Source organism: Tachyglossus aculeatus, chromosome X3 (assembly GCF_015852505.1).
Source record: "Tachyglossus aculeatus isolate mTacAcu1 chromosome X3, mTacAcu1.pri, whole genome shotgun sequence".
NCBI lineage: Eukaryota > Metazoa > Chordata > Mammalia > Monotremata > Tachyglossidae > Tachyglossus > Tachyglossus aculeatus.
The window spans coordinates 14,049,267-14,074,414 of record NC_052099.1 but is presented as its reverse complement, the minus strand read 5'-3'; the positions used below and the strand labels follow the sequence as shown (position 1 = coordinate 14,074,414).

The 25,148-nt window shown below is 52.0% G+C and overlaps 1 protein-coding gene across 4 annotated transcripts in view; it reads right to left on the bottom strand.

Annotated features, from left to right (window-relative positions):
- The window catches only part of ECPAS (Ecm29 proteasome adaptor and scaffold), a 134,197-nt gene that overhangs the window by 36,927 nt on the left and 72,122 nt on the right, over positions 1 to 25,148 (bottom strand). For 3 of the 4 annotated variants that reach the window (XM_038770203.1, XM_038770205.1, XM_038770206.1), the window contains 11 exons: positions 19,059 to 19,182; positions 16,646 to 16,726; positions 12,670 to 12,898; positions 11,537 to 11,628; positions 10,450 to 10,584; positions 8,036 to 8,201; positions 7,547 to 7,719; positions 5,786 to 5,887; positions 4,743 to 4,863; positions 2,741 to 2,889; positions 391 to 445 (listed from right to left, as the gene is read on the bottom strand). In XM_038770203.1, the coding sequence (XP_038626131.1) occupies positions 391 to 445; positions 2,741 to 2,889; positions 4,743 to 4,863; positions 5,786 to 5,887; positions 7,547 to 7,719; positions 8,036 to 8,201; positions 10,450 to 10,584; positions 11,537 to 11,628; positions 12,670 to 12,898; positions 16,646 to 16,726; positions 19,059 to 19,182 (1,427 nt within the window). The remainder of the gene's footprint in view (positions 1 to 390; positions 446 to 2,740; positions 2,890 to 4,742; positions 4,864 to 5,785; positions 5,888 to 7,546; positions 7,720 to 8,035; positions 8,202 to 10,449; positions 10,585 to 11,536; positions 11,629 to 12,669; positions 12,899 to 16,645; positions 16,727 to 19,058; positions 19,183 to 25,148) is intronic. The other variant, XM_038770204.1, reaches the window with a different exon arrangement.

The window sequence follows — 25,148 nt, the reverse complement described above, 5'->3', positions numbered from 1 at the left end:
CGAGATTCCACGAATGCTACAATGTCCTAAAACAGTGAAAGTGTTTCCGATCCAACCCAGTCAATTCTACATAGTTCTTAAATGCGCAAGACCCCAAATATTGCTCAAAAATTCCAGCCCCCTTTCCTGACGGTTAACCACTGAAAAAGAACCTTATCTAAATAGAAGCGGGAATAACTGATGAACTACCGTAATCTTACCAACCGCAATTTTGCCAATTGCCGGGACTTTCAAGGAACCTAACCCGTGGTTGGCCGGGAAACCTACTAAAAATAATCCTGCAGGTCAAATATATTTGCCCTCACCCCTCCATTAACACCTAGACTTGAACTTTAAGGGCCATGATAATATTTTAATAAAACTTAAGGACCAAAAGCTCTTGCCACTCACCATCGTTATCTGACAGAATCGAAACAAACGCTCCTTGGATCTCCTTTAGATGAGACTAAAGGGAGAAGGGGGAAAACAGGCGTGATTTAGCGGAAATGATCCCAAATCCCCCTACATCAGTGGAACCGCCCTGGCTTCCCAAGAGCCTCCCATTTTCATACCTGCCTAGACATCCTCAATGTTCCTTCCACGGGGGAAAACTGTTCTCAAGTGGACTTTCACAGTAGGAAAGTCTTCTTGTGGCCTGTGGCCAATCTGACACTCGGGCTCCAATTAATTAATACGCCTGAGTTTGAAACCTCTCTGGATGGGGGAAGAGGGACCACGGACGATACTATCGGTAACGCCGCGTGAGTCGAGTGAACAGCCCACTAGAGAAGAACGGGGAAAAAGGACCCATCCAACCTCGGCGATGGCTTCCGGAATTACATCGACTCCACGGAAGCAGTTGGAAAAATGCTTTCGATCTCCGTGAAATGCGATAAAACAGTAACATTCTGAATCTAATAATAATAATGATGGTGTTTGTTAAGCGCTTACTATGTGCGCTGTTCTAAGCGCTGGAATGCAGAGCCAAGTGATTATTTTCTTTTCTAGGAGGCAATGGGGGGTGGAAGAGATGCTGTGAAGAAAGAGCGATACAGTTGTTCGCTGCTCTGGCTTTATTGTAACCTTAAAACATTTCCCCCGGCCACTTCTTTGCCGTGGTCCACTTTCAGCTCGCTGTTCGGCAGCGATCCGGGTATTCCACTTTCACCCATTCTCCTCAACTGTTCCTTCCAGTTTGAGGTGGGTGTAATTTCAACGCTAGGAGACTAACTAAACTCCGAGGCTCTGAGTTGGTGATCTTGTCCCGCCCACGGAGGAGAAGCGCGATCTACCAGAGAAGGAGCGTGGCCCGGGGGAAAGGAAGATTTACTTCGGGATGTAAGGTGTGAAAGGCCGGATCCGCAGGGAAGGACGTGAGGGGAAAAGCCAGGATCGCAAACGGGATGGAAGGCGATGAAAAGCCGGGCTCGCAAAATGGGCGAGAGGACAGCTGCCGCGGAAGAGACGCAGACGATCGGAAAAAAGGCGGGCCGCCGAGTCGGGAGGCACCGAAGGGGGAATCGCCGCCGGCCTCGAGTTGAAAGTAAGAGAGACCGGGCGATGGGGGTCCCGCGGAGAGGACCGAGATCCACGGAAGGGGGCCACACGACCGCCCTCTCCACTCCCTGGAGACGCCTCAGAAAAATCCACGCCACGCCACGCTGTCTTGGCGAGTCCGGCCCAAGACGTAATAAAGAAATCACTCAACGCGCATCCAGTCGGCTCACCGCTGGGGAAACCGGTGGAGTGGCTCCCTTTAGGGGGAGGGAAACACAGTCATAAAGGGGCTCGGGTTTCCGGCTACAGAGGGGAACGTAACGGCCGCCGGAAACGAGTCTCCCCACAACCCTTTCTTCTTAGCGTTCTGACAGTGGTGACGGTGACACCTTTACAGGCCTAGCTACTTTATTTACACCACGGCATCCCATCATCCGGGGCTCACGGTCCTTAGCTTGAGCCGCACGTCTCCAAAGAGATTGCCGGAAGCCTCTCGTCGGTCCTACGAGGGGCTGGAAGGTATCGCGGGCCCGCTGAGTCTCGGTCTGTCATGGAACCCGTCTTGGGGAAGGCGCTTTGGTGATCCCCAGTGCCCGGTGGACGGCGTCGCGGGGCAACGACCGTTCCCTATTTCCACTAGAGACTGTGACCGAAATATCCCTACGTGCCCAACCGGTCGGGAATCACGGGAAAGTCCGACCACACGGTCAAAACGCTCCAGCTTTTAGAGGGTAACACCCAGAGCTTCCTCTCAATTCATTCAATCGTATTTATTGCGCGCTTACTGTGTGCGGAGCACTGGACCGAGCGCTTGGGAAGTCCAAGTCGGCAACAGCTAGAGACGGTGCCTAACCGACAACGGTCTAGAAGGGGGAGACGGACGGCGCGACAAAACGGATGGACAAGTGTCAAGTCGCCAGAACGGAACGAATGAAAGGGTGGCCCGTCCCTTTCGGAAGGAACGCGATAAAGCGCACATTGGACGCCGGGTGCGAAGCAGACCCTGAATCGGGACGAAACGAGCCGTCCCACCGTCCCCTTTGCGGCGGGCGGTGAAGAGGAGGTCCGGTGAGGTCAGATCAACTGCACTGCTGCCCGGCAATTACACCCTCAGACGTACGCGCAAGGGGCCAGAGAGGTGGACGAACAGATCCGCGAAGGAATAAAGGGGCTCGGGGTCAGGGCCCAAAACCGGGAAAACCCAGTTCCAAAGACAACGCTCCCGTTCGTAGCTGACAATAACGGGAACCGTTTTTTTTTTTACCTTGATCTCTTTATGGGAACTCAGCTTCTTCACCAGGGAAAGGAGCCAGATGCAGGCAGCCTGTCGCACGTGGGGGTTGGGGCTGACGATGTACTTATTTAAAACGATGTCCAGAACCCAGGGCACCACATCATTTACTTTCGACTCTACTGATTTAAAACAGAGCACACGCACGCGCGGAAAATTTCAGTGACAGCGGTATTTTCCCTTCCTGATCAATCCCCTTAAAAAACAGAGCTTTCAACAGAGTTTCCTAGCGTCGGGCCTTCTTGATTTCAAGGCCATTAGTGTCAATTTCAGTGACGCCGGTATTTTCCCTTCCTGATCTCTTAAAAAACAGAGCTTTCAACAGCGTTTCCTAGCATCAGGCCTTCTTGATTTCAAGCCATTAGTGTCAATTTCAGTGACAACGGTATTTTCCCTTCCTGATCCCTTAAAAAACGGAGCTTTCAACAGCGTTTACTAGCGTCGAGCCTTCTTAATTTCGAGGCCATGAATTAATAAACTCTTTCGAGAATAACTGACCCCCGGAACCTGTACGGCAGTTGGTTTTGCCCAAGCGCTTGACACGACTTATTTCATTGTGCTCTCAACTTCCCTGCGAGGTAGGGAAGGACAGGCGGCATTGTACGGATGACGACGCTTGAAGCCCAGAGAGGCAGACCCTGGAAAATTCCTCATTTCTCCCTTCCCTAAGTGGGAAACGGTCATTTTAAAAAACATTCTGATGGCTTCATGAGAGCACATTCAAGGCTGATACCTAGGGTATCACACTGGAACTGTCTGGTACATTTGTACTGATTTCTAAGCGCTTAGTACAGTGCTCTGCACACAGGAAGCGCTCAATGAATATGACTGAATGAATGAATGAATTTGTTAAGCGCTTACTATGGGCGAAGCACTGTTCTAAGTGCTGGTGGGGGGGGGTACAAGGCGATCAGGTGGTCCCACGGGGGGCTCCCAGTCTTCATCCCCATTTTACAGATGAGGGAACTGCGGCTCAGAGAAGAATAATAATAATAACGATAGCATTTGTTAAGCGCTTACTATGCGCCAAGCGCCGGGGAGGTTAACAAGGTGATCAGTTGGTCCCACGTGGGGCTCCCCGTCTTCATCCCCATTTTCCAGATGCGGCTCAGAGAAGGGAAGCGACTTGCCCAAGGTCACACAGCAGAAGTGTGGCGGAGCCGGGACCGGAACCCCCGCCCTCTGACTCCCAAACCCGGGCTCTTTCCACTGAGCCGCGCTGCTTCGGTGCCTGCCTTTGTTGCCACCTTGTACTTCCCAAGCGCTTAGTCCAGTGCTCTGCACACGGTAAGCGCTCAATAAATACGACTGAATGAATGAATGAATGAACGCTTTATCTCGCCGAACGCGCCACCGCCGGAGACTACATCTCTAAATCTCGAGCTCTCGTTTTTCCACTTTTCCCTCGCCGCCCGAGACGGTCACCTCGAGATCGGTTTTCTCCTCCCTCGCCCCGCCTCGGGCTTCGCGGGAAACTCCAAAGCGGCGGGTCGAACGGGAGTAGATCTGATATTTCCCATTCGCCTCAAGCCCGGCCGACGGAACCGGAAGGCCGGGGCGCGCGGCCTCACCTGACGGGCGAGGCAACCGTGCGCTCCCTCGCGTGAGACCGCGCGGCAGTTGCTCCCAAGTGACGAGACGGGCAGACCCCAGCTCGGTGCCTCGTTAAAAGATCGACACCGCTACCCGGCGCCATAGCGCGGCACTCTCTGGCTCCTTGGATCTGAGCACTTCTCGCCGCGCGTCAAGATTTCTGAACCAGGCTCAAAGCCCTCAACCGTCCGCGGCCGACGGTCAGGGCGGGTTTGAAAGCTACGCTCCCCTTTTCTCAGATCTGGCCACCCCAGGTGCTTAGATCGGTCCGCCCCATTCCCTGGGGATGCAAACGGCTCACGCTAGAGGCTACTCCTTCCTTTCGGAAGGAACGCGATAAAGCGCACGTCGCGTTTCTGCTCTCCGTCTCCTTTATGCTCACCGGGAGGAGTATATTCTTCTTCGGTCACCAGCCAGGCATCGCGGGCCGCCACGGAACTGGTCCCCACTGCGGCATTGGTGAGGGCTTCGCCGACGGTGAACTGGAGTTCAATTTGTTTGGCCTAAAGGAGACGGGAGAGGGACATAGGGAGAGCGGGAAATAACGGATGAAACAGGGTCCTTCCCCCCCGTCCGTCAAACGCAGCGGAGCAGGGAAGAAAGATCCTATGCTCCCAGAGAGTGCTCAATAAATACGACCGAAAGAACGCAAGCTGTGCTCTTCCCAGCCTAATCTTCCGATTTTGTTCTCCCCCGAGGAATTACACTTCATTCGGGTTCGTTTTCGATTTCTGCTTAACAGCACGTGCTAAGTGCCAGGAGGCCCCGTCCTGAGCGCTGGGGTGGACACGTGCTAACGGCCCGCGTACCCAGGTGAGGAAACCGAGGCACAGAAGTTCAGTGACTCGCCCAGGGCCGGGTGGCGGAGCTGGGATTAGGACCCAGGTCTGTTTACACCATCTGGGCTCCCTTTTCATCCCTCCTGGAACAGAGGACACGTTGAGAGATGAGGGAAAGGAAAATCAGGGAAGGAGGCTACGGAGAAGACTACGCCGGGGTCTTCAGAGCAAAAATCTCTAATTCTCACTTCGGCTAGCCCCCGATTCTCTCCGAAGTCGTGCCTTCAAACGGGGGCACGACTGCGGAACGGCAATAGACAAGGCTGCGTTGAGCGTTCAGGAAGTTGAAGAGCCTCAAGGAAATGAATAGTTCCACTAACTCAGAGCCACAGGGATTACGTCTGCATTTATTTTCGAGTCGGAACTATACTCGGTCATTCAATCGGAGTTATTGAGCGCTTCCTGTGTGCGGAGCGCTCGGGAAGCGCAAGTCGGCAACGTACGGAGACGGTCCCCACCCGCCAGCGGGCTCACGGTCCGCGCTTCTCTCAGACGGCTCTCTCTCCGACGCAAGAACTACAGCGACCCGTCCGAACTCCGGTTCTAACATTCGGAGGGCGACCGGTGAGGAATACCGACACTTTACCTCCACTGAATCCATCAGTCCTTGTAAGAGGAGCTTCTGATGGGGAAAATCTCCATCGCCAACGGGAAAGTAGCCCAGGGTTTGAATGGCTCGTTCTTTCATCTGCAAGGAAGCGATTACGTTTATAAGAACGAAGCACTCGGCTCCATTCGAGAGCAGGGTTTCCCAAAGTAAGGGCCAAAATCAGCACAGCATCCCGACGCGGCCGACGGTTCGGAACGGGGGGCAGACACGTTCCGGCGCTTTGCACGTAGTAAGCGCTTAATAAATCATCATCAATCATATTTATTGAGCGCTTACTGTGTGAAGAGCACGGTACTAAGCGCTTGGGAAGTACAAATTGGCAACATATAGAGACAGTCCCTACCCAACAGTGGGCTCACAGTCTAAAAGGGGGAGACAAAACCAAACATACAAACAAAATAAAATAAATAGAATAGATATGTACAAGTAAAATAAATAAATAAATAAATAGAGTAATAATAAATAGAGTAATAGTAATAGAGTAATAAATGCCATCGTTATTATTATTATTCATGCAAACATGAGCATGGACACACGTGAGAATCACGAAAAGCGCTGGGGAGGTGACAAGGTGATCGGGTCGATCCCACGGGGGGCTCACGGTCTTCATCCCCATTTTATAATGACGATGATAATAATAACAATGACATTTATTAAGCGCTTCCTATGTGCCAAGCACCGTTCTAAGCGCTGGGGAGGTGACAAGGTGATCGGGTCGTCCCACGGGAGGCTCAGGGTTTCATCCCCGTTTTATAATGATGACAATAATAATAACAATGACATTTATTAAGCGCTTCCTATGTGCCAAGCACCATTCTAAGCGCTGGGGAGGTGACAAGGTGATCGGGTCGTCCCACGGAAGGGGCTCAGGGTCTTCATCCCCATTTTATAATGATGATAATAATAATAATAATGACACTTATTAAGCGCTTACTATGTGCCAAGCACCGTTCTAAGCGCCAGGGAGGTGACAAGGTGATCGGGTCGTCCCACGGTCTTCATCCCCATTTTATAACGATGACGATAATAATAACAATGACATTTATTAAGCGCTTCCTATGTGCCAAGCACCGTTCTAAGCGCTGGGGAGGTGACAAGGTGATCGGGTCGTCCCACAGGGGGCTCAGGGTCTTCATCCCCATTTTATAATGATGACAGTAATGATAATAATGACATTTATTAGGCGCTTCCTATGTGCCAAGCACCGTTCTAAGCGCCGGGGAGGTGACAAGGTGATCGGGTGGTCATTTTGCTTTAATCTTTTCAGAAGAGCGGCGAGGGAGAACGCACGGGAGGGCGGGAAGGGCCGCTGCCACGGACGTAACGCTGACGACGGCATTTATTAAGCGCTTCCTACGTGCCAAGCCCCGTTCTAAGCGGCGGGGAGGTTACGAGGCGATCGGGTGGTCCCCCGGGGGGCTCCCGGGCTTCATCCCCATTTTCCAGATGAGAAGTGAAGCGACTGGCCCCCAGCTGACGGTGGGCAGGGCCGGGATCTGAACCCGCGACCTCGGACCCCGAAGCCCGGGCTCTTCCCACCGAGCCACGCTGCTTTCCCATCCCCACCTTTGGCTCCCGGTTCCACCGTCTAAAAACAGTCACTGGCCTAGAGGCGTCACCGCTTTAATGCCGGCGCTCACGCGGCTTCGTTATTCCTTAGCGGCCGGCCCCCGCCGCCGATTCCGACCGCGGCCTCGGCCGGAAGGGGAGAAGAGAAAAAGCCCAACGGATCCTTGCCTTATTCGTTTCCTTGCTCGAGGGTATTCTGGTCAGCAGACTCTCCACGAGATGCAGTTTGGTAAAACCGGAGCCTTCGCTGGGGATGGGAAGCGGGCCGTTCCGCCCAATCTCCCCGAGGGCCGTGCAAGCGGCGACGACCAGGAGAGGAGTGGCACTGTCCAAAAAGGAACCTGCGGAGGTACAACCGCGTGGACTTAACCCTTCTCGCCGGCCTCCGGCGGAGCCGGACTTGAGCAACGGCCTCCATTTCCGCGTCTTTTCGAAAACGAGCCACTCCGGGACTCGAGGCGGGAAAAATAGAGCGGGCGGTCACAGCTACGTTCAAAGGGGAATACTTATATCGGGAAAAACGCCGACCGCGCCGTCGACCCGGCGGTTCGGAGGCCCGCTCCACCTGCTAAGAAGCCCGGTCACGGAGGAAATGAAAATATCGCTGGGCGGCGAACCCGAAAGCAAGGAAGCGGGACGGAAGCAACTCCGCGTTACCTATCGTTTCCGTGGTGCTCTGGATGAGCTGCTCTTGGTCGGGCAGAAAAGCGGCGTTTGTCTCCTCTAAATCCTGGGGCGCCACCGTTCCGGTTTTCTTTTTCGCCAGATAGCGTCCCACGGTGAATCCCAAGGCCAGCAAAGAGCCATGCTGGATCTCCAGGCTCTAAAAAGCAACACGAACGTGCCAACGGCGGCCATTACGTCTCCAAAATCTGTCCCAGCTCCGGGCTATTTATTGAGCGCTGCACTACGCGCTTGGGAGAGTACAATACAACAGAGTTGGTGGTCACGGTCCCTGCCCTCAAGCGGTTTATGATCTAGCGGGGTAGACAGACAATAAATCACAGGTGACCCAGGCAACCCGGTATCTGGATATAACGGTGACATTTTTATTAGGCGCTTACTACGTGCAAAGCGCCGTTCCAAGCGCCGGGGAGGGCACGAGGCGATCGGGTCGTCCCACGGGGCGCTCACGGTCTCCACCCCCATTTTCCAGATGAGGTCACTGAGGCCCAGAGAAGCGAAGCGACTGGCCCAAAGTCACCCAGCTGACAATTGGGGGCGCCAGGATTTGAACCCATGACCTCGGACTGGGTTCAAGCACTGGGGGGATACAAGGTGATCAGTTTGTCCCACGGGGGGCTCACGGTCTTCATCCCCATTTTCCAGATGAGGTCACGGAGGCCCGGAGAAGTGAAGTGACTGGCCCAAAGTCACCCAGCTGACAACTGGCGGCGCCAGGATTTGAACCCACGACCTCAGACTCCAAAGCCCGGGCTGTTGCCGCTGAGCCACGCTGCTTCTCATCCATACATATGGATATAATAATAATAACGGTATTTATTAAGCGCTTACTATGTGCAAAGCACTGTTCTAAGCACTGGGGGGATGCAAGGTGATCAGTTTGTCCCCCGTGGGGCTCCCAGTCTTCACCCCCATTTTCCAGACGAGGGAACTGAGGCCCAGAGAAGTGACGTGACCGGCCCAAAGTCACCCAGTTGACAATTGGCGGCACCGGGATTTGAACCCATGATCTCGGACTCCAAAGCCCAGGCTCTTTCCACTGGGCCACGCTGCTTCTCATCCATAATAATAATAATAATAATAATAATAATAATGATGATGGTATTTATTAAGCCCTTACTATGTGCAAAGCACTGGGGGATACAAGGTGATCAGCTTGTCCCATGGGGGGCTCCCAGTCTTCACCCCCATTTTCCAGATGAGGGAACTGAGGCCCGGAAAAGTGAAGTGACTGGCCCAAAGTCACCCAGCTGACAATTGGTCGCGCTGGGATTTGAACCCATGACCTCGGACTCCAAAGCCCGGGCTCTTTCCACTGAGCCATGCTGCTTCTCATCCATAATAATAATAATAATAATAATGATGATGATGGTATTTATTAAGCGCTTACTATGTGCAAAGCACTGGGGGATACAAGGTGATCAGCTTGTCCCACGGGGGGCTCCCAGTCTTCACCCCCATTTTCCAGATGAGGGAACTGAGGCCCGGAAAAGTGAAGTGACTGGCCCAAAGTCACCCAGCTGACAATTGGTGGCACCGGGATTTGAACCCATGATCTCGGACTCCAAAGCCCGGGCTCTTTCCACTGAGCCACGCTGCTTCTCATCCATACATATGGATACAATAATAATAATGGTATTTATTACGTGCTTACTATGTGCAAAGCACTGGGGGATACAAGGTGATCAGCTTGTCCCACGGGGGGCTCACAGTCTTCACCCCCATTTTCCAGATGAGGGAACCGAGGCCCGGAAAAGTGAAGCGACTGGCCCGAAGTCACCCAGCTGACAATTGGTGGCGCTGGGATTTGAACCCATGACCTCGGACTCCAAAGCCCGGGCTCTTTCCACTAAGCCACGCTGCTTCTCATCCATACATATGGATACAATAATAATAATGGTATTTATTACGCGCTTACTATGTGCGGAGCACTGTTCTAAGCACTGGGGGGATACAAGGTGATCAGTTTGTCAGTCATTCATTCATTCAATCGTATTTACTGAGCGCTTACTGTGTGCAGAGCGCTGTACTAAGCGCTCGGGAAGTCCAAGTTGGCAACATAGAGACGGTCCCTACCCGACAGCGGGCTCCCAGTCTAGCTTGTCCCCCGTGGGGCTCCCAGTCTTCACCCCCATTTTCCAGATGAGGGAACTGAGGCCCGGAGAAGTGCCAACTTGTACTTCCCACGCGCTTAGTACAGAGCTCTGCACGCAGTAAGCGCTCAAAAAATACGATCGATTGATTTGTTGACGTGGAGCCCCGGGTTTTCTCCGATCCCAGAGACACAGCGGGGAACAAGTGACGACGCTCCGGGGAACAGGCCCTCAGGGGGCTGAAAGGCCTCACAAATTACACGGCCCAAAGCCGCGACTGGAAAAGTGACTCACGTGGCTGTCCTTCGTGGACTTTATGAGGCTCTGGATGGTGGCCTTCAACTCACTTCCGGACATCGTCGACGCTATTACGGAATAAAAGAGGGCGGCCAGCTCCCGCATCTCCTCCTTGTTCGTATTCATCAGGCCCTGGGGGGGGTAAAAAGAAGAGAAACGAGCCATCAGGGCCGGAAAAACGCGACTCTCCGCACGTCCGCGCCGAAAAGCCGTCTCCGCTGTTCCGTATAGGACCAGGTGAGCGATTCGCCTACCAGGTGATATCACGAGTGTTACGACGACGACACGACTCGGCGGGTCGGTGCCGTCCTCACAGTCTGAAAGGGCGAGGGAAAACCCCCATCGAGAAACTCGAACGGTTACGTCCCTTCCCAGCGGCGGATTTCCGGAGGAACATCCGTCGGAGCCTACGGAAATCTAAACGCTCGGCACCCGAGGGCTCGCTAAAAACTACTCCTCGATCCAGGGATAGCTCTATTTCCGGAGCTCTGAATAGGATAATGACTTCTTCGAAGCGGGGGGCCTCGCTCTTGCCGGCGAGAGGATTCCCGAGAGGACCGCCGCCGCCACCGACGGAGGAATCCCTCCGTGTCGGTGAAGAGGGCGGAGCCGGCTGCCTCCCTCGACCGTACTCCGCAGAGTGCGTACTTCGGACGCGGCCTGAGGTTTCCCATAAAACGGCTTAGTGTAGCGCTGGCCGACACATTCCTGGCTTTCTTGGCCACTGGTAAGCGCTTAGTACAGTGCTCCGCACACAGTAAGCGCTCAATAAATACGACTGATCGATCGACCGGTATTCCAGTCGTCGTCGGGCGCGCTATTTGGGATACGCAGGTCAAGGGACCTCCGTTTTCCTAAGTCGTCGGAAGTACAAGTTAAGGAGATAAAATTCGTCTCTCTTCACCTCGGGGGTGGTAGCCGAGGGGGCGCCTGCGAAATCCGGCGACGTCTTCCCGGCATTCCCGAGGCCGTCCCCGCTTCCGGGCGCCGGCCGCTTTCCGTGGCCCCGCCTGAGACGGTGACCCCGCTATTACGGACGGGCGAAGGGGAATCCGAACCAGGGGCACCCGCGAGACGGACGTACCTTTATCCAGTCTGTTTTATCGACGAACTTGACGGCTAATTTTTCCGGATAGACGGACACGGCCTCCAAAAGGCAGTACATGACGGGCAAACCTAGGGAGGAGGTCAGAGCTGTCTTAAGCGCCACAGACACGACACACGCTCACGTCTCTCCGCGGGCCAGCGGGCCCAATTCAAATGCCTCGGCGCTCGAAGCGGAGAGAATCGAGGAAGCGGGCCGAAACGAGGCCGGAAGCTAGTTCCGTTTGAGCGGGACGCTCGTCCCCTGCGCCGGGGGGGCGCGTTTCGGACTTCCCGGGAAAAGTCGGAGCGCGGCGAAGGAGCCCGGGCTTTGGCGTCGGAGGTCGTGGGTTCAAATCCCGGCTCGGCCAGCTGGGCGGCTCTGGCCAAGTCACTTCGCTGCTCTGTTAAACGGGGATTAAAACCGGGAGCCCCCCGTGGGACCGCCTGACCACCTTGTAACCTCCCCGGCGTTTGGAACGGGGATATGCACGTAGTAAGCGCCTTAATAAATATGTATATATGGATATATGGTATATACGGTAAATATGTATATACGCTATGTATATATGGTTGTACATATTTATTACTCTATTTATTTATTTTACTTGTACATTTCTATCCTATTTATTTTATTTCGTTGGTACGTTTGGCTCTGTTCTCTGTCTCCCCCTTTTAGACTGTGAGCCCACTGTTGGGTAGGGACTGTCTCTATGTGTTGCCAAGAGCTTAGTACAGTGCTCGGCACATAGTAAGCGCTCAACAAATACAATTGATTGATTGATTAATAAATGCCATCACCATTATTATTATTATTATTAGGAGGGCATTCTCCCGCAACCTGCCCTACTTCACGTCCCATGATTCCGGTGGGGTCCCTGCTTTTTAGAGGCACCGACGCCACTCCTCGACGGAGCGCGGAGCCTCTGCCTATTTCCCGGCAACCCCCCGCTGACTATGGATTTCCCGGCAAATCCCCGCCGACTCACGACAGGTTTCACGACAGGCCCCCCCAAAGGCCGCGAAGGATCGGCAAACCGCCCCAGCCAACCCCATCCGGGCGCCCTCCCGCAGCCCCCACGGACGGGAGGGCTTCCCGCCCACCCCGCCAGGCCGCCTCGGCTCCGTTCTCACCTCCGACCCCGGCCAGCAGCTGCTGGAGCAAGGCGATGTAGATCTGCACGGGGTTGGTCTCCCCGCCTTTGGCGGCAGAAGTCGAAGTGGCCGTGATGAGGTTGGCGGCCATCAAGGTTCGAACGTAACGGCCGATGGCCGGGGCGTTATCTTGCATGTGCTGCAGGCTCTGGGAGGTGGGCGTCACCCCAGCGCTGTGGGCAAGGCACATTCGCAAGTACAGGACTATCTGAAACCGGAGAGAGATGGATCAGGGTGAGAAAATATTTATTACTTTATTTTACTTGTACATATTTATTCTATTTATTTCATTTTGGTACTATGTTTCGTTTCGGCGTCTGTCTCCCCCTTCTAGACCGCGAGCCCGCCGTTGGGTAGGGACCGGCTCTATATGTGGCCGACGTGGACTTCCCAAGCGCTTAGCAATCACAATAATAATGACGATGGCATTTACTAGGCGCTTACTATGTGCAAAGCACCGTTCTAAGCGCTGGGCGGGGGGGATACGAGGTGATCAGGTTGTCCCACGGGGGGCTCACAGCCTTAATCCCCATTTTCCAGATGAGGGAACTGAGGCTCCGAGAAGTGAAGTGACTTGCCCAAGGCCTGTGGTGGAGCCGGGCTTCGAACCCATGACCTCTGACTCCAAAGCCCGGGATCTTTCCGCCGAGCCGCGCTGCTTCTCTACACGGCTCTGTACGCAGTAAGCGCTCGAGAAATACGACTGACTGACTGAATGAAGGCTCTGCACACAGTAAGCGCTCAAGAAATACGATTGAACGAATGAATGAATGCTCTGCACATAGTAAGCGCTCAAGAAATACGACTGAACGAACAAATACCACCATCATCATCATCATTAGAGGGGCTGGTGGGCGGAGAGCACGCTGGCTGCGTAGACGGCAAACTCGGCCCTCCGAACGGCGACGGTAAGCAGGGCGAAACGGACCAGTGCGTAACCCCTGAATCCTGCCTATCCTCAGCGCCGTTAACGGAGGCCGAGAAGACGGCAGGACTCCAAAGGCTCGGGGCGGTGAAAACCCCCCTGAAATACTGGAAAGAATAACGAAAGGGCACTGTGGATAAATCCGTCTCAGCGCGGCTCAGTGGAAAGAGCCCGAGGTCATGGGTTCGAATCCCGGCTCCGCCAACTGTCAGCTGTGTGACTTTGGGCAAGTCACTTCACTTCCCTGGGCCTCAGTTCCCTCATCTGGAAAATGGGGATGAAGACTGGAAGCCCCCCCCGAGGGACAACCTGATCACCTTGTAACCTCCCTAGCGCTTAGAACAGTGCTTTGCACATTACTATTATTATTATTATTATTATTATTCTCCGAAGCTCTTTAAAACCAGGGAGAAGGTTCCGGTTAGTCTCATCTAATCGTAGTCCCTCCTCACGGTTCAAACGATCTCCTGAATTCCAGGACGAGCCGAGAATTGAATTCGCTGGCATTATCGTGGTAAGTGGATCGGGTCTTTATCCTTATCTTCCCAAATGTCCACAACCTATTCCGTTCCTCGATTAAATACCGCAATACGCAGCTGCGATACGGAGAGCGAGCGAGCGAGAGAAATCCTGCTTTATAAAAATCTCGCACCTCTCTACGTGAGGGATTTTGCAGCTGAGGGGGGACTCAACTTATTTACGGTCAAAACTAAAGAAAGGCCTATCACGCGGTGGCCCGTTGGGTTCGTCGCCGCGGCCGGAGTCACTACCACCTCCGCACAGATGATTCCCAAATCTACATTTCCAGCCCAGGCTCCTTCTCCGCTGTCTCACTTTTCCCCCCGCCTGCAGGACACCTCTCCTTCAAACTCGAGCTTCCCGCGGCCAAAACAGAACTCGTCTTCCAACCCCGGGCCCGAATCGCTCTCAACACGCCCGTGACCTTGGCATTAGCGGCTCATTTCCGTCACTCGACCCGCCAAGTCCCGTCAGTTCTACCTTCCCGGCACCTCGCTAAAATCCGCCCTCTCCATCCAAACCGTATCCCATATCCCACCGTGACTACCGCTGTCGGCTTCCTTCTGCCTCTCCCCACTCCGTTAAAAAATTTTAACATATTCCTCCTGCATCTAAAGCCCGTTTTCTCCTGTTTCGCTTCCAGTGGAGGCGGGGAACTCGTAAACTGACCCCTCGTCCGACGGAAACAATTTCCTGGGTGACGCTCAAGCCGCCGTACCCGCTTACCGGTGATTTAAACAAAAGTGGTACTGATTTTAAACTTAGGAAATGAGTTCACATTCATTCAATCGCATTTATTGAGCGCTTGCTGTGTGCAGAGCGCTGTACTAAGCGCCTGGGAGGTACGAGTTGGCGACGTATAGAGACGGTCCCTACCCGACAGCGGGCTCACAGTCTAGAAGGGGGAGACAGACGACAAAACAAAACACGTGGACGGGTGTCAAGTCATCAGGATAAATAGAATTAAATCATCATCAATCGTATTTATTGAGCGCTTACTATGCGCAGAGCACTGTACTAAGCGCTTGGGAAGTACAAATTGGCAACATATAGAGACAGTCCCTACCCAACAGTGGGCTCACAGTCTAAAAATGCGCATCATTAACAAAATAAATAGGATTCCCTCTCCCTTCTGCGTCACCTCTGCACTTGGATCTCTATCCTTTTAGACTGGGAGCCCACTGTTGGGTAGGGACTGTCTCTATATGCTGCCAACTTGGACTTCCCAAGCGCTTAGTACAGTGCTCTGCACACAGTAAGCGCTCAATAAATACAATTGATTGAAGCATCTGATACAATAATAATGATGTTACTTGTTAAGCGCTCACCAAGGACTGTTCTAAGCGCTACCTTCAGCCCCACAGCGCTTACGTACACATCCACGATTTATTTTAACGTCTGTCTCCCCCTGTAGACTGTCAGCTCCGAGTTATCCACCGTATTTGTTGAGTTTTGCTGTACTGAGCGCTTGGAAGAGCGCAGTATAACCGAGTTGAGGGACACGTTCCCTGCCCACAGAGGGCTTACGGTCGAAAAAACCTCGGTTTCGTCAATCTCGCTTGCCCGGCCCCTTCCCGTGTAATTCCCTCCGGTCTGAAACTCCTTCTCCCTCCGAAGGGAACAGACCACCACCCTCCCCATCTTCAAAATCCTCCTAAAAGTCCCGTCTCCTCCGAGGGACCTTCCCCGACTTGAGTCCTCGCTCCTCCCGCTCCCTTTCCCTTCTGCAGCGCCCACGCACTTGGCTCCGTACCCTCTCGGCCCCTGATATTCGGCCCACCCTCGAACCCACGGCACTTATTTCGTATCATCATCATCATCAATCGTATTGTATCAATAAATACGATCAATAAATATTGTATCAATAAATACGATTGATTGATTGATTTACTGAGCGCTTACTATGTGCAGAGCACTGTACTAAGCGCTTGGGAAGTACAAATTGGCAACACATAGAGACAGTCCCTACCCAACAGTGGGCTCACAGTCTAAAAGGGGAAGACAGAGAGCAAAACCAAACATACTAACAAAATAAAGTAAATAGAATAGATATGTACAAGTAAAATAAATACTGATCTGAGCGCCGGTCTCCCCTTCTCGACGGGAAGCTCCCCGTGGACAGGAAATGCACCGACCAACTCGGTCGTACTGTCCTCTCCCCCATCCCTCAGTACAGTGCTCTGCACGCGGAAAGCACTCAACTTCCGAACACGGACCGAGCCCCCGCCGCTTTAAAAGACGCGGCCCGTGAAATTACGCCGTCATTCTGCGGTTAAAGAAGTAGAAGCGGCAGCGTGGCTCAGTGGAAAGAGCCCGGGCTTTGGAGTCGGAGGTCACGGGTTCAAATCCCGGCTCTGCCGACTGTCAGCTGTGTGACGCTGGGCAAGTCGCTTCACTTCTCTGGGCCTCAGTTCCCTCATCCACCCCCCCGTGGGATGATCCGATCACCCTGTGACCTCCCCGGTGCTCTGCACATAGTAAGCGCTTAATAAACGCCATTACTGCTATTACCTCTCCGAATGTAGCGGGATTGAAAGGGAGAACTGCCGTTCCGGTCATATACTTGGCAGGAGTCTTCATTCGATGCGAAGCCTACGGAAACGGGCACATGCAAACGACAAAACAAAAAGACGCTGAGGAGAGGCAGCGCCGACGGCTGAGAACGGCGCAACTGACCCACTCGGAGACGGCCGAATCGGACCGCGGCGAAGCCGCCGGCCAAAGCCCGTCCCCGCATTTCGTCTTCGCGGCGTAATTCCGCCAGCTACGGGGGGCGCGGGCTGTACATCGTTCCGATTACTACAGAGTCATTTAAGACCCGCTCGACTCTCTTACCGACTGGCAAATGGCACTACCGGTGAAACTCCACGCGCACGACTTCTCAATTACGCCGCTTGGAAGCTTGATCGTCTGGAAGCCTCTGCTCGAGGGGGATAATCGATCCCTATCCCGACCACGGCGGCCCACCTATAGTCCTCGGCTTTACGGGTGACCCTCCTACCCCTCTGCTAAACGCTCTGCCCTTCGCACCGCTTCGCCTTTGTGCTGTCCATCTTGACTATCCCCCGCGGCAATAACGCCGTGGTTGGGGCCGCCCTTCCCGACTCCCTCCCCGCCGCCTCATCCTTGGAAGTACTTGAAGCGATTAAAAGCCCGTTCCGACGGCCGCGCGCCCTTTGTTCGCCGTTTACGCCTACCGGCTTGGTGACTACCACTGGGACGAAGGGATTCACCGATCATCAAATCGGATGAGGAGAGCGCCGATGCTCGCCCGCCCGCCCGGGGGGAAGACTCGCGCGTGGCGGATCCGTTCCCGAAGAGAGGGAAATCGGTCATTTAGACGCCCGAATGACGCGGCCCGGGGAACCGGGGCAGCTACTGGGCGTCCCTGAGGGGTCGGGGAACGCGGACCGGACGTTTCCGTAGAAAAACGATCCGGCAGCCGAGTGACGGACGGGCCGGGGCGGGAGAGGCCCTCGGATTCACGCGGTAGCAGTTCGGATGGAGACGAAAGCGTAGTAGTAATCATCGTGGTACTCGCTACCGCACTGGACTAAGTGCGGCGTGGCTCAGTGGAAAGGGCCCGGGCTTTGGAGTCCGAGGTCACGGGTTCAAATCCCGGCCCCGCCACCTGTCAGCTGGGTGACTCTGGGCGAGTCACTTCACTTCTCTGGGCCTCAGTGACCTCCTCTGTCAAACGGGGATGACGACTGTGAGCCCCCCGTGACACAACCTGATCGCCTTGTAACCTCCCCGGCGCTTAGAACAGTGCTTGGCACATAGTAAGCGCTCAATAAACGCCGTCGTCATCATCATCATTATTATTATTATTATTAAGTGTTGGGCTCAATACACATGGGGCTCATAGTCTTAACTAGGAGGGAGTGAGATTCGATCCCCATTTTCCAGAGGAGGAAACGGAGGCAGAGAGAAGCGATTCGTCCAAGATCACACGGGGAAGCAGCGGGGCTCAGTGGAAAAGAGCCCGGGCTTTGGAGTCCGAGGTCACGGGTTCAAATCCCGGCCCCGCCACCTGTCGGCTGGGTGACTCTGGGCGAGTCACTTCACTTCTCTGGGCCTAAAATGGGGATGAAGACCGGGAGCCCCCCGTGGGACAACCTGATCACCTTGTAAGCTCCCCGGCGCTTAGAACAGTGCTTGGCACATAGTAAGCGCTCAATAAACGCCATCATCATTATTATTATTATTATTAGCTGGGCTCAATAGAAGATTATCAGGTTGGACATAATCCCCGCCCCACATGGGGCTCATAGTCTTAACTAGGAGGGAGTAGCTTGGCACATGGTAAGCGCTCAATAAACGCCATCATCATTATTATTAACTATTATTAGCTGGGCTCAATAGAAGATTATCAGGTTGGACATAATCCCCGCCCCACATGGGGCTCATAGTCTTAACTAGGAGGGAGGAGCTTGGCACATAGTAAGCGCTCAATAAACGCCATCATTATTATTAACTATTATTAGCTGGGCTCAATAGAAGATTATCAGGATGGACATAATCCCCGCCCCACATGGGGCTCATAGTCTTAACTAGGAGGGAGTAAGATTCGATCCCCGTTTTCCAGAGGAGGAAACGGAGGCACAGAGAAGTGAAGCCATTCGTCCAAGGTCACACAGCAGAGGAGCATGGATTAGAGCCCGCGTCCTCTGGCTCCCGGGCCAATGCTCTTTCCACCAGGGCACAATTGGTGCTTCCCCCCGCCCCGAGTAAGCGCTCTAATTCTCCCCCCTCTACCGTCGCATACTACGGCGGCCTCAGTTTTGAAAACCCGGCCGCTGTCCCCCTCTCGTCTGCCTTTGTCGTTTCCTTTCAAACCGCAGTCGGGAAAGAATACAAAGGAAGCAGAGGCACAAAACTTCTACATTCGCTGCGGGAAGCCGCCTGACGTAAGAGACGTTACCTTCTCCTGAATATATTGCACCATTTCTGGGAAGGAGGGCATCTGCTTCGAGGCGCTCTCCTTTTCGTTTTTTCCGGGAAGCGTTCTCAGGACGCGCTGGGCTTCTCCGTGAACTTCTTCGCGTCTTTCAAGAGAAGGGACACACGGGAATGGTGTTCGGTTAGCGTGCGGACCGCGGGAATACCTCCTTCGGCCTACCGTTCCGAGGAAGGGGGCTTTCTGCGCGTAAATCGAAAACTCGATGGGATGTTCTCAGTAGAACGAGTTCCTTTTCCTTCCAGAGATTTGACGGCCCCCGCCTCTCGACCTAAATTGCAACTATACCTGAAGTGAATTCCAAATCCACGACCGCGAACCCGTCCGAAATCGAAGCTTTGCCTTCCCGCGGAAAGATACGCCCTGGAGGCCTCCGGGTTTCGGAGGCTACGGCCGGTTTCCCTTCTCCAGGCTAAGTCAATCCAATCAAATTATTTGATCGGAGAAGTAGCGTGGCTCGGTGGAGAGAGCCCGGGTCTTGGAGTCTGAGGTCATGGGTTCAAATCCTGGATCCGCCAACTGTCAGCAGAGTCACGTCACTTCTCCGGGCCTCAGAGACTTCATCTGGAGAATGGGGATTAAGACCGGGAGCCCCCCGCGGGACCACCTGATCACCTTGTAACCTCCCCGGCGCTTGGAACAGTGCTTTGCACATAGTAAGCACTTAATAAAAGCCATTAAAATATATATATATATATATATATATATATATATTTTCCACCAACGCGGGCAAGGCCTCTACCTGGGAATAACGCCAGGTGTAGAAAAGGAAAAGAAAGCTAACTCCTTTCTTTCTTTCTCGCTTCTGTGTCTATGACTTCCAAAAGAAAAAACACGGGGCGTCTCTAGATCTCACTGGGCAATATATATATATTTTCCACCAACGCAGGCAAGGCCTCTACCTGGGAATAATGCCAGGTGAAGAAAAAGAAAAGAAATCTAACTCCTTTCTTTCTCACTTCAGGGTCTATGACTTCCAAAATGAAAAACACGGGGCGTCTCTAGATCTCACTGGGCAATATATATATTTTCCACCAGCGCGAGCAAGGCCTCTACCTGGGAATAACGCCAGGTGTAGAAAAAGAAAAGAAATCTAACTCCTTTCTTTCTTTCTCGCTTCAGGGCCTATGACTTCCAAAATAAAAAACACGGGGCGTCTCTAGACCTCACTGGGCAATATATATATTTTCCACCAACGCGGGCAAGGCCTCTACCTGGGAATAACGCCAGGTGTAAAAAAAGAAAAGAAATCTAACTCCTTTCTTTCTCGCTTCAGGGTCTATGACTTCCAAAAGAAAAAACACGGGGTGTCTCTAGATCTCACTGGGCAATATATATATTTTCCACCAACGCGGGCAAGGCCTCTTCCTGGGAATAACACCAGATGTAGAAAAAGAAAAGAAAGCTAACTCCTTTTTTTCTTTCTCGCTTCAGAGCCTATGACTTCCAAACGAAAAAGCACAGGGCATCTCTAGACCTCACTGGGCAATATATATATATTTTCCACCAACGCGGGCAAGGCCTCTACCTCGGAATAACGCCAGGTGTAGAAAAAGAAAAGAAATCTAACTCCTTTCTTTTTCGCTTCAGGGTCTATGACTTCCAAAAAGAAAACACGGGGCGTCTCTAGACCTCACTGGGCAATATATATATTTTCCACCAACGCAGGCAAGGCCTCTACCTGGGAATAACGCCAGGTGTAGAAAAAGAAAAGAAAGCTAACTCCTTTTTTTCTTTTCTCGCTTCAGGGTCTATGACTTCCAAAATAAAAAAACATGGGGCATCTCTAGACCTCACTTGGCAATATATATATTTTCCACCAACGCGGACAAGGCCTCTGCCTGGGAATAACGCCAGGCGTAGAAAAAGAAAAGAAAGCTAACTCATTTCTTTCTTTCTCGCTTCAGGGTCTGTGACTTCCAAAAGAAAAAACACGGGGCGTCTCTAGACCTCACTGGGCAATATATATATTTTCCACCAACGCGGGCAAGGCCTCTACCTGGGAATAACGCCAGGTGTAGAAAAAGAAAAGAAAGCTAACTTCTTTCTTTCTTTCTCGCTTCAAGGCCTATGACTTCCAAAATAAAAAACACGGGGCGTCTCTAGACCTCAATGGGCAATATATATATTTTCCACCAACGCGGGCAAGGCCTCTACCTGGGAATAATGCCAGGTGAAGAAAAAGAAAAGAAATCTAACTCCTTTCTTTCTCACTTCAGGGTCTATGACTTCCAAAATGAAAAACACGGGGCGTCTCTAGATCTCACTGGGCAATATATATATTTTCCACCAGCGCGAGCAAGGCCTCTACCTGGGAATAACGCCAGATGTAGAAAAAGAAAAGAAAGCTAACTCCTTTCTTTCTTTTTTTCTCGCTTCAGGGTCTATGACTTCCGAAAGAAAAAACACGGGGCGTCTCTAGATCTCACTGGGCAATATATATATTTTCCACCAACGCGGGCAAGGCCTCTACCTGGGAATAACACCAGATGTAGAAAAAGAAAAGAAAGCTAACTCCTTTTTTTCTTTCTCGCTTCAGGGCCTATGACTTCCAAAAGAAAAAGCACAGGGCGTCTCTAGACCTCACTGGGCAATATATATATATTTTCCACCAACGCGGGCAAGGCCTCTACCTGGGAATAACGCCAGGTGTAGAAAAAGAAAAGAAATCTAACTCCTTTCTTTTTCGCTTCAGGGTCTATGAGTTCCAAAATAAAAAACACGGGGCGTCTCTAGACCTCAATGGGCAATATATATATATATTTTCCACCAACGCGGGCAAGGCCTCTAACTGGGAATAACGCCACGTGTAGAAAAAGAAAAGAAAGCTAACTCCTTTCTTTCTTTCTCGCTTCAGGGTCTATGACTTCCAAAAGAAAAAACAAGAGGCGTCTCTAGATCTCACTGGGCAATATATATATATTTTCCACCAGCGCGAGCAAGGCCTCTACCTGGGAATAACGCCAGGTGCAGAAAAAGAAAAGAAAGCTAACTCCTTTCTCTCTTTCTCGCTTCGGGGTCTATGACTTCCAAAAGAAAAAACACGGGGCGTCTCTAGACCTCACTGGGCAATATATATATTTTCCACCAACGCGGGCAAGGCCTCTACCTGGGAATAACGCCAGGTGTAGAAAAAGAAAAGAAAGCTAACTTCTTTCTTTCTTTCTCGCTTCAAGGCCTATGACTTCCAAAATAAAAAACACGGGGCGTCTCTAGACCTCACTGGGCAATATATATATTTTCCACCAACGCGGGCAAGGCCTCTACCTGGGAATAATGCCAGGTGAAGAAAAAGAAAAGAAATCTAACTCCTTTCTTTCTCACTTCAGGGTCTATGACTTCCAAAATGAAAAACACGGGGCGTCTCTAGATCTCACTGGGCAATATATATATTTTCCACCAGCGCGAGCAAGGCCTCTACCTGGGAATAACGCCAGATGTAGAAAAAGAAAAGAAAGCTAACTCCTTTCTTTCTTTTTTTCTCGCTTCAGGGTCTATGACTTCCGAAAGAAAAAACACGGGGCGTCTCTAGACCTCACTGGGCAATATATATATATTTTCCACCAACGCGGGCAAGGCCTCTACCTGGGAATAACGCCAGGTGTAGAAAAAGAAAAGAAATCTAACTCCTTTCTTTTTCGCTTCAGGGTCTATGACTTCCAAAATAAAAAACACGGGGCGTCTCTAGACCTCAATGGGCAATATATATATATATTTTCCACCAACGTGGGCAAGGCCTCTAACTGGGAATAACGCCAGGTGTAGAAAAAGAAAAGAAAGCTAACTCCTTTTTTTCTTTCTCGCTTCAGGGTCTATGACTTCCCAAAGAAAAAACATGGGGCGTCTCTAGATCTCACTGGGCAATATATATATTTTCCACCAACGCGAGCAAGGCCTCTACCTGGGAATAACGCCAGGTGTAGAAAAAGAAAAGAAAGCTAACTCCTTTTTTTCCTTTCTCGCTTCAGAGTCTATGACTTCCAAAATAAAAAAACATGGGGCATCTCTAGACCTCACTGGGCCATATATATATTTTTTCCACCAACGCGGGCAAGGCCTCTACCTGGGAATAACGCCAGGTGTAGAAAAAGAAAAAGCTAACTCCTTTCTTTCTTTCTCGCTTCGGGGTCTATGACTTCCAAAAGAAAAAACACGGGGCGTCTCTAGACCTCACTGGGCTAACAAAAGTTCCAGGATTATCATCCTAGACCGGCTTAGCCTGTTACAACCTGGGAATACCCGCCCTCCTTCTAATCCCACGCACACCTTCATTTTATTTGATTATTAATTATTATTATCATGGCATCTGTTGAGCGCTTACTATGGGCCAGGCACTGTACTAAGCGCTGGGGCGGGCACAAGCCGACCGGGTTGGCCGCGGTCCCCGTCCCACGGTGGGGGGGGGGGGGGGCGGACTCCATCCCCGTTGGGCAGACGGGGAAACCGAGGCCCAGAGAAGTGAAGTGACTCGCCCGAGGTCACCCGGCAGGCAAGTGGCGGAGCCAGGATTCGAACTCATGACCTCCAGGCTCTCAGGCGCGGGCTCCAGCCACTACGCCACGCTCCCCCTTCTAGCCCGTGAGCCCGCTGTCGGGCGGGGACCGTCTCTACCTGTTGCCGACTTGGACTTCCCAAGCGCTCGGCACAGTGCGCTGCACACGGCAGGCGCTCAATAAATACGACTGAACGAATGAATGCTATTCGCTTCACTGCGTCCAGGAGCGTGGGGAAAGGGGGCAATTTCACGGGACACAAAACGCTGGAGAAGGGACTTTTGGGGGCAAGTATTACCGTTTGAAGACACCCGGATTGTCGCCGGTCGGTCGACCTGCTGGAAATATTATTTCTACCCCCGCTTCATTCATTTACAGTTGGCAGTGGTTATTAACTGAGCGCTTCGGGCGACCTACTCGTCCCCAAGAGGCCTCGCCTTATTTCCCCGCAAACTCGGCAGACTGAAAACCGGATTTCAATCTACGTCGGGCAAGGCTCGCCGAGAAAGGGGAACTCAAATTTGACCTCATCTGTAAAATGGGGGGTGACGACTGTGAGCCCCCCGTGGGACCACCTGATCACCTTCTATCCCTCCCCCAGCGCTTAGAACAGTGCTTGGCACATAGTAAGCGCTCAACAAATGCCATCATTATTATTCAGTGCTTAAAACAGTGCTTTGCACATAGTAAGCACTTAACAAATGCCATCATTATTATTATTATTATTATTATTATTATTATTACTATTATTCTCTGTGCCTCAGTGACCTCATCTGGAAAATAGGGATTGAGACTGTGAGCCCCACGAGGGACAACCTGATAATCTTGTAGCTTGCCCAGTGCTTAGAACAGTGCTTGGCACATAGGAAGCACTTAACAAATGTCATCATTATTATTCAGCGCTTAAAACAGTGCTTAGCACATAGTAAGCCCTTAATAAATGCCATCATTATTATTATTATTCTCTGTGCCTCAGTGACCTCATCTGGAAAATGGGGATTGAGACTGTGAGCCCCACGAGGGACAACCTGATAATCTTGTAGCTTGCCCAGCGTTTAGAACATGCTTGGCAAATAGTAAGCGCTTAACAAATGCCATCATTATTATTCAGCGCTTCAAACAGTGCTTTGCACATAGTAAGCGCTTAATAAATGCCATCATTATTATTACTATTATTATTCTCTGTGCCTCAGTGACCTCATCTGGAAAATGGGGATTGAGACTGTGAGCCCGAGGGACAACCTAATAATCTTGTAGCTTCCCCAGCGCTTAGAACAGTGCTTGGCACATAGTAAGTAAGCGCTTAACAAATGCCATCATTATTATTCAGCGCTTAAAACAGTGCTTTGCACATAGTAAGCACTTAATAAATGCCATCATTATTATTATTATTATTATTCTCTGTGCCTCAGTGACCTCATCTGGAAAATGGGGATTGAGACTGTGAGCCCCACGAGGGACAACCTGATAATCTTGTAGCTTCCCCAGCGCTTAGAACAGTGCTTGGCACATAGTAAGCGCTTAACAAATGTCATCATTATTATTCAGCGCTTAAAACAGT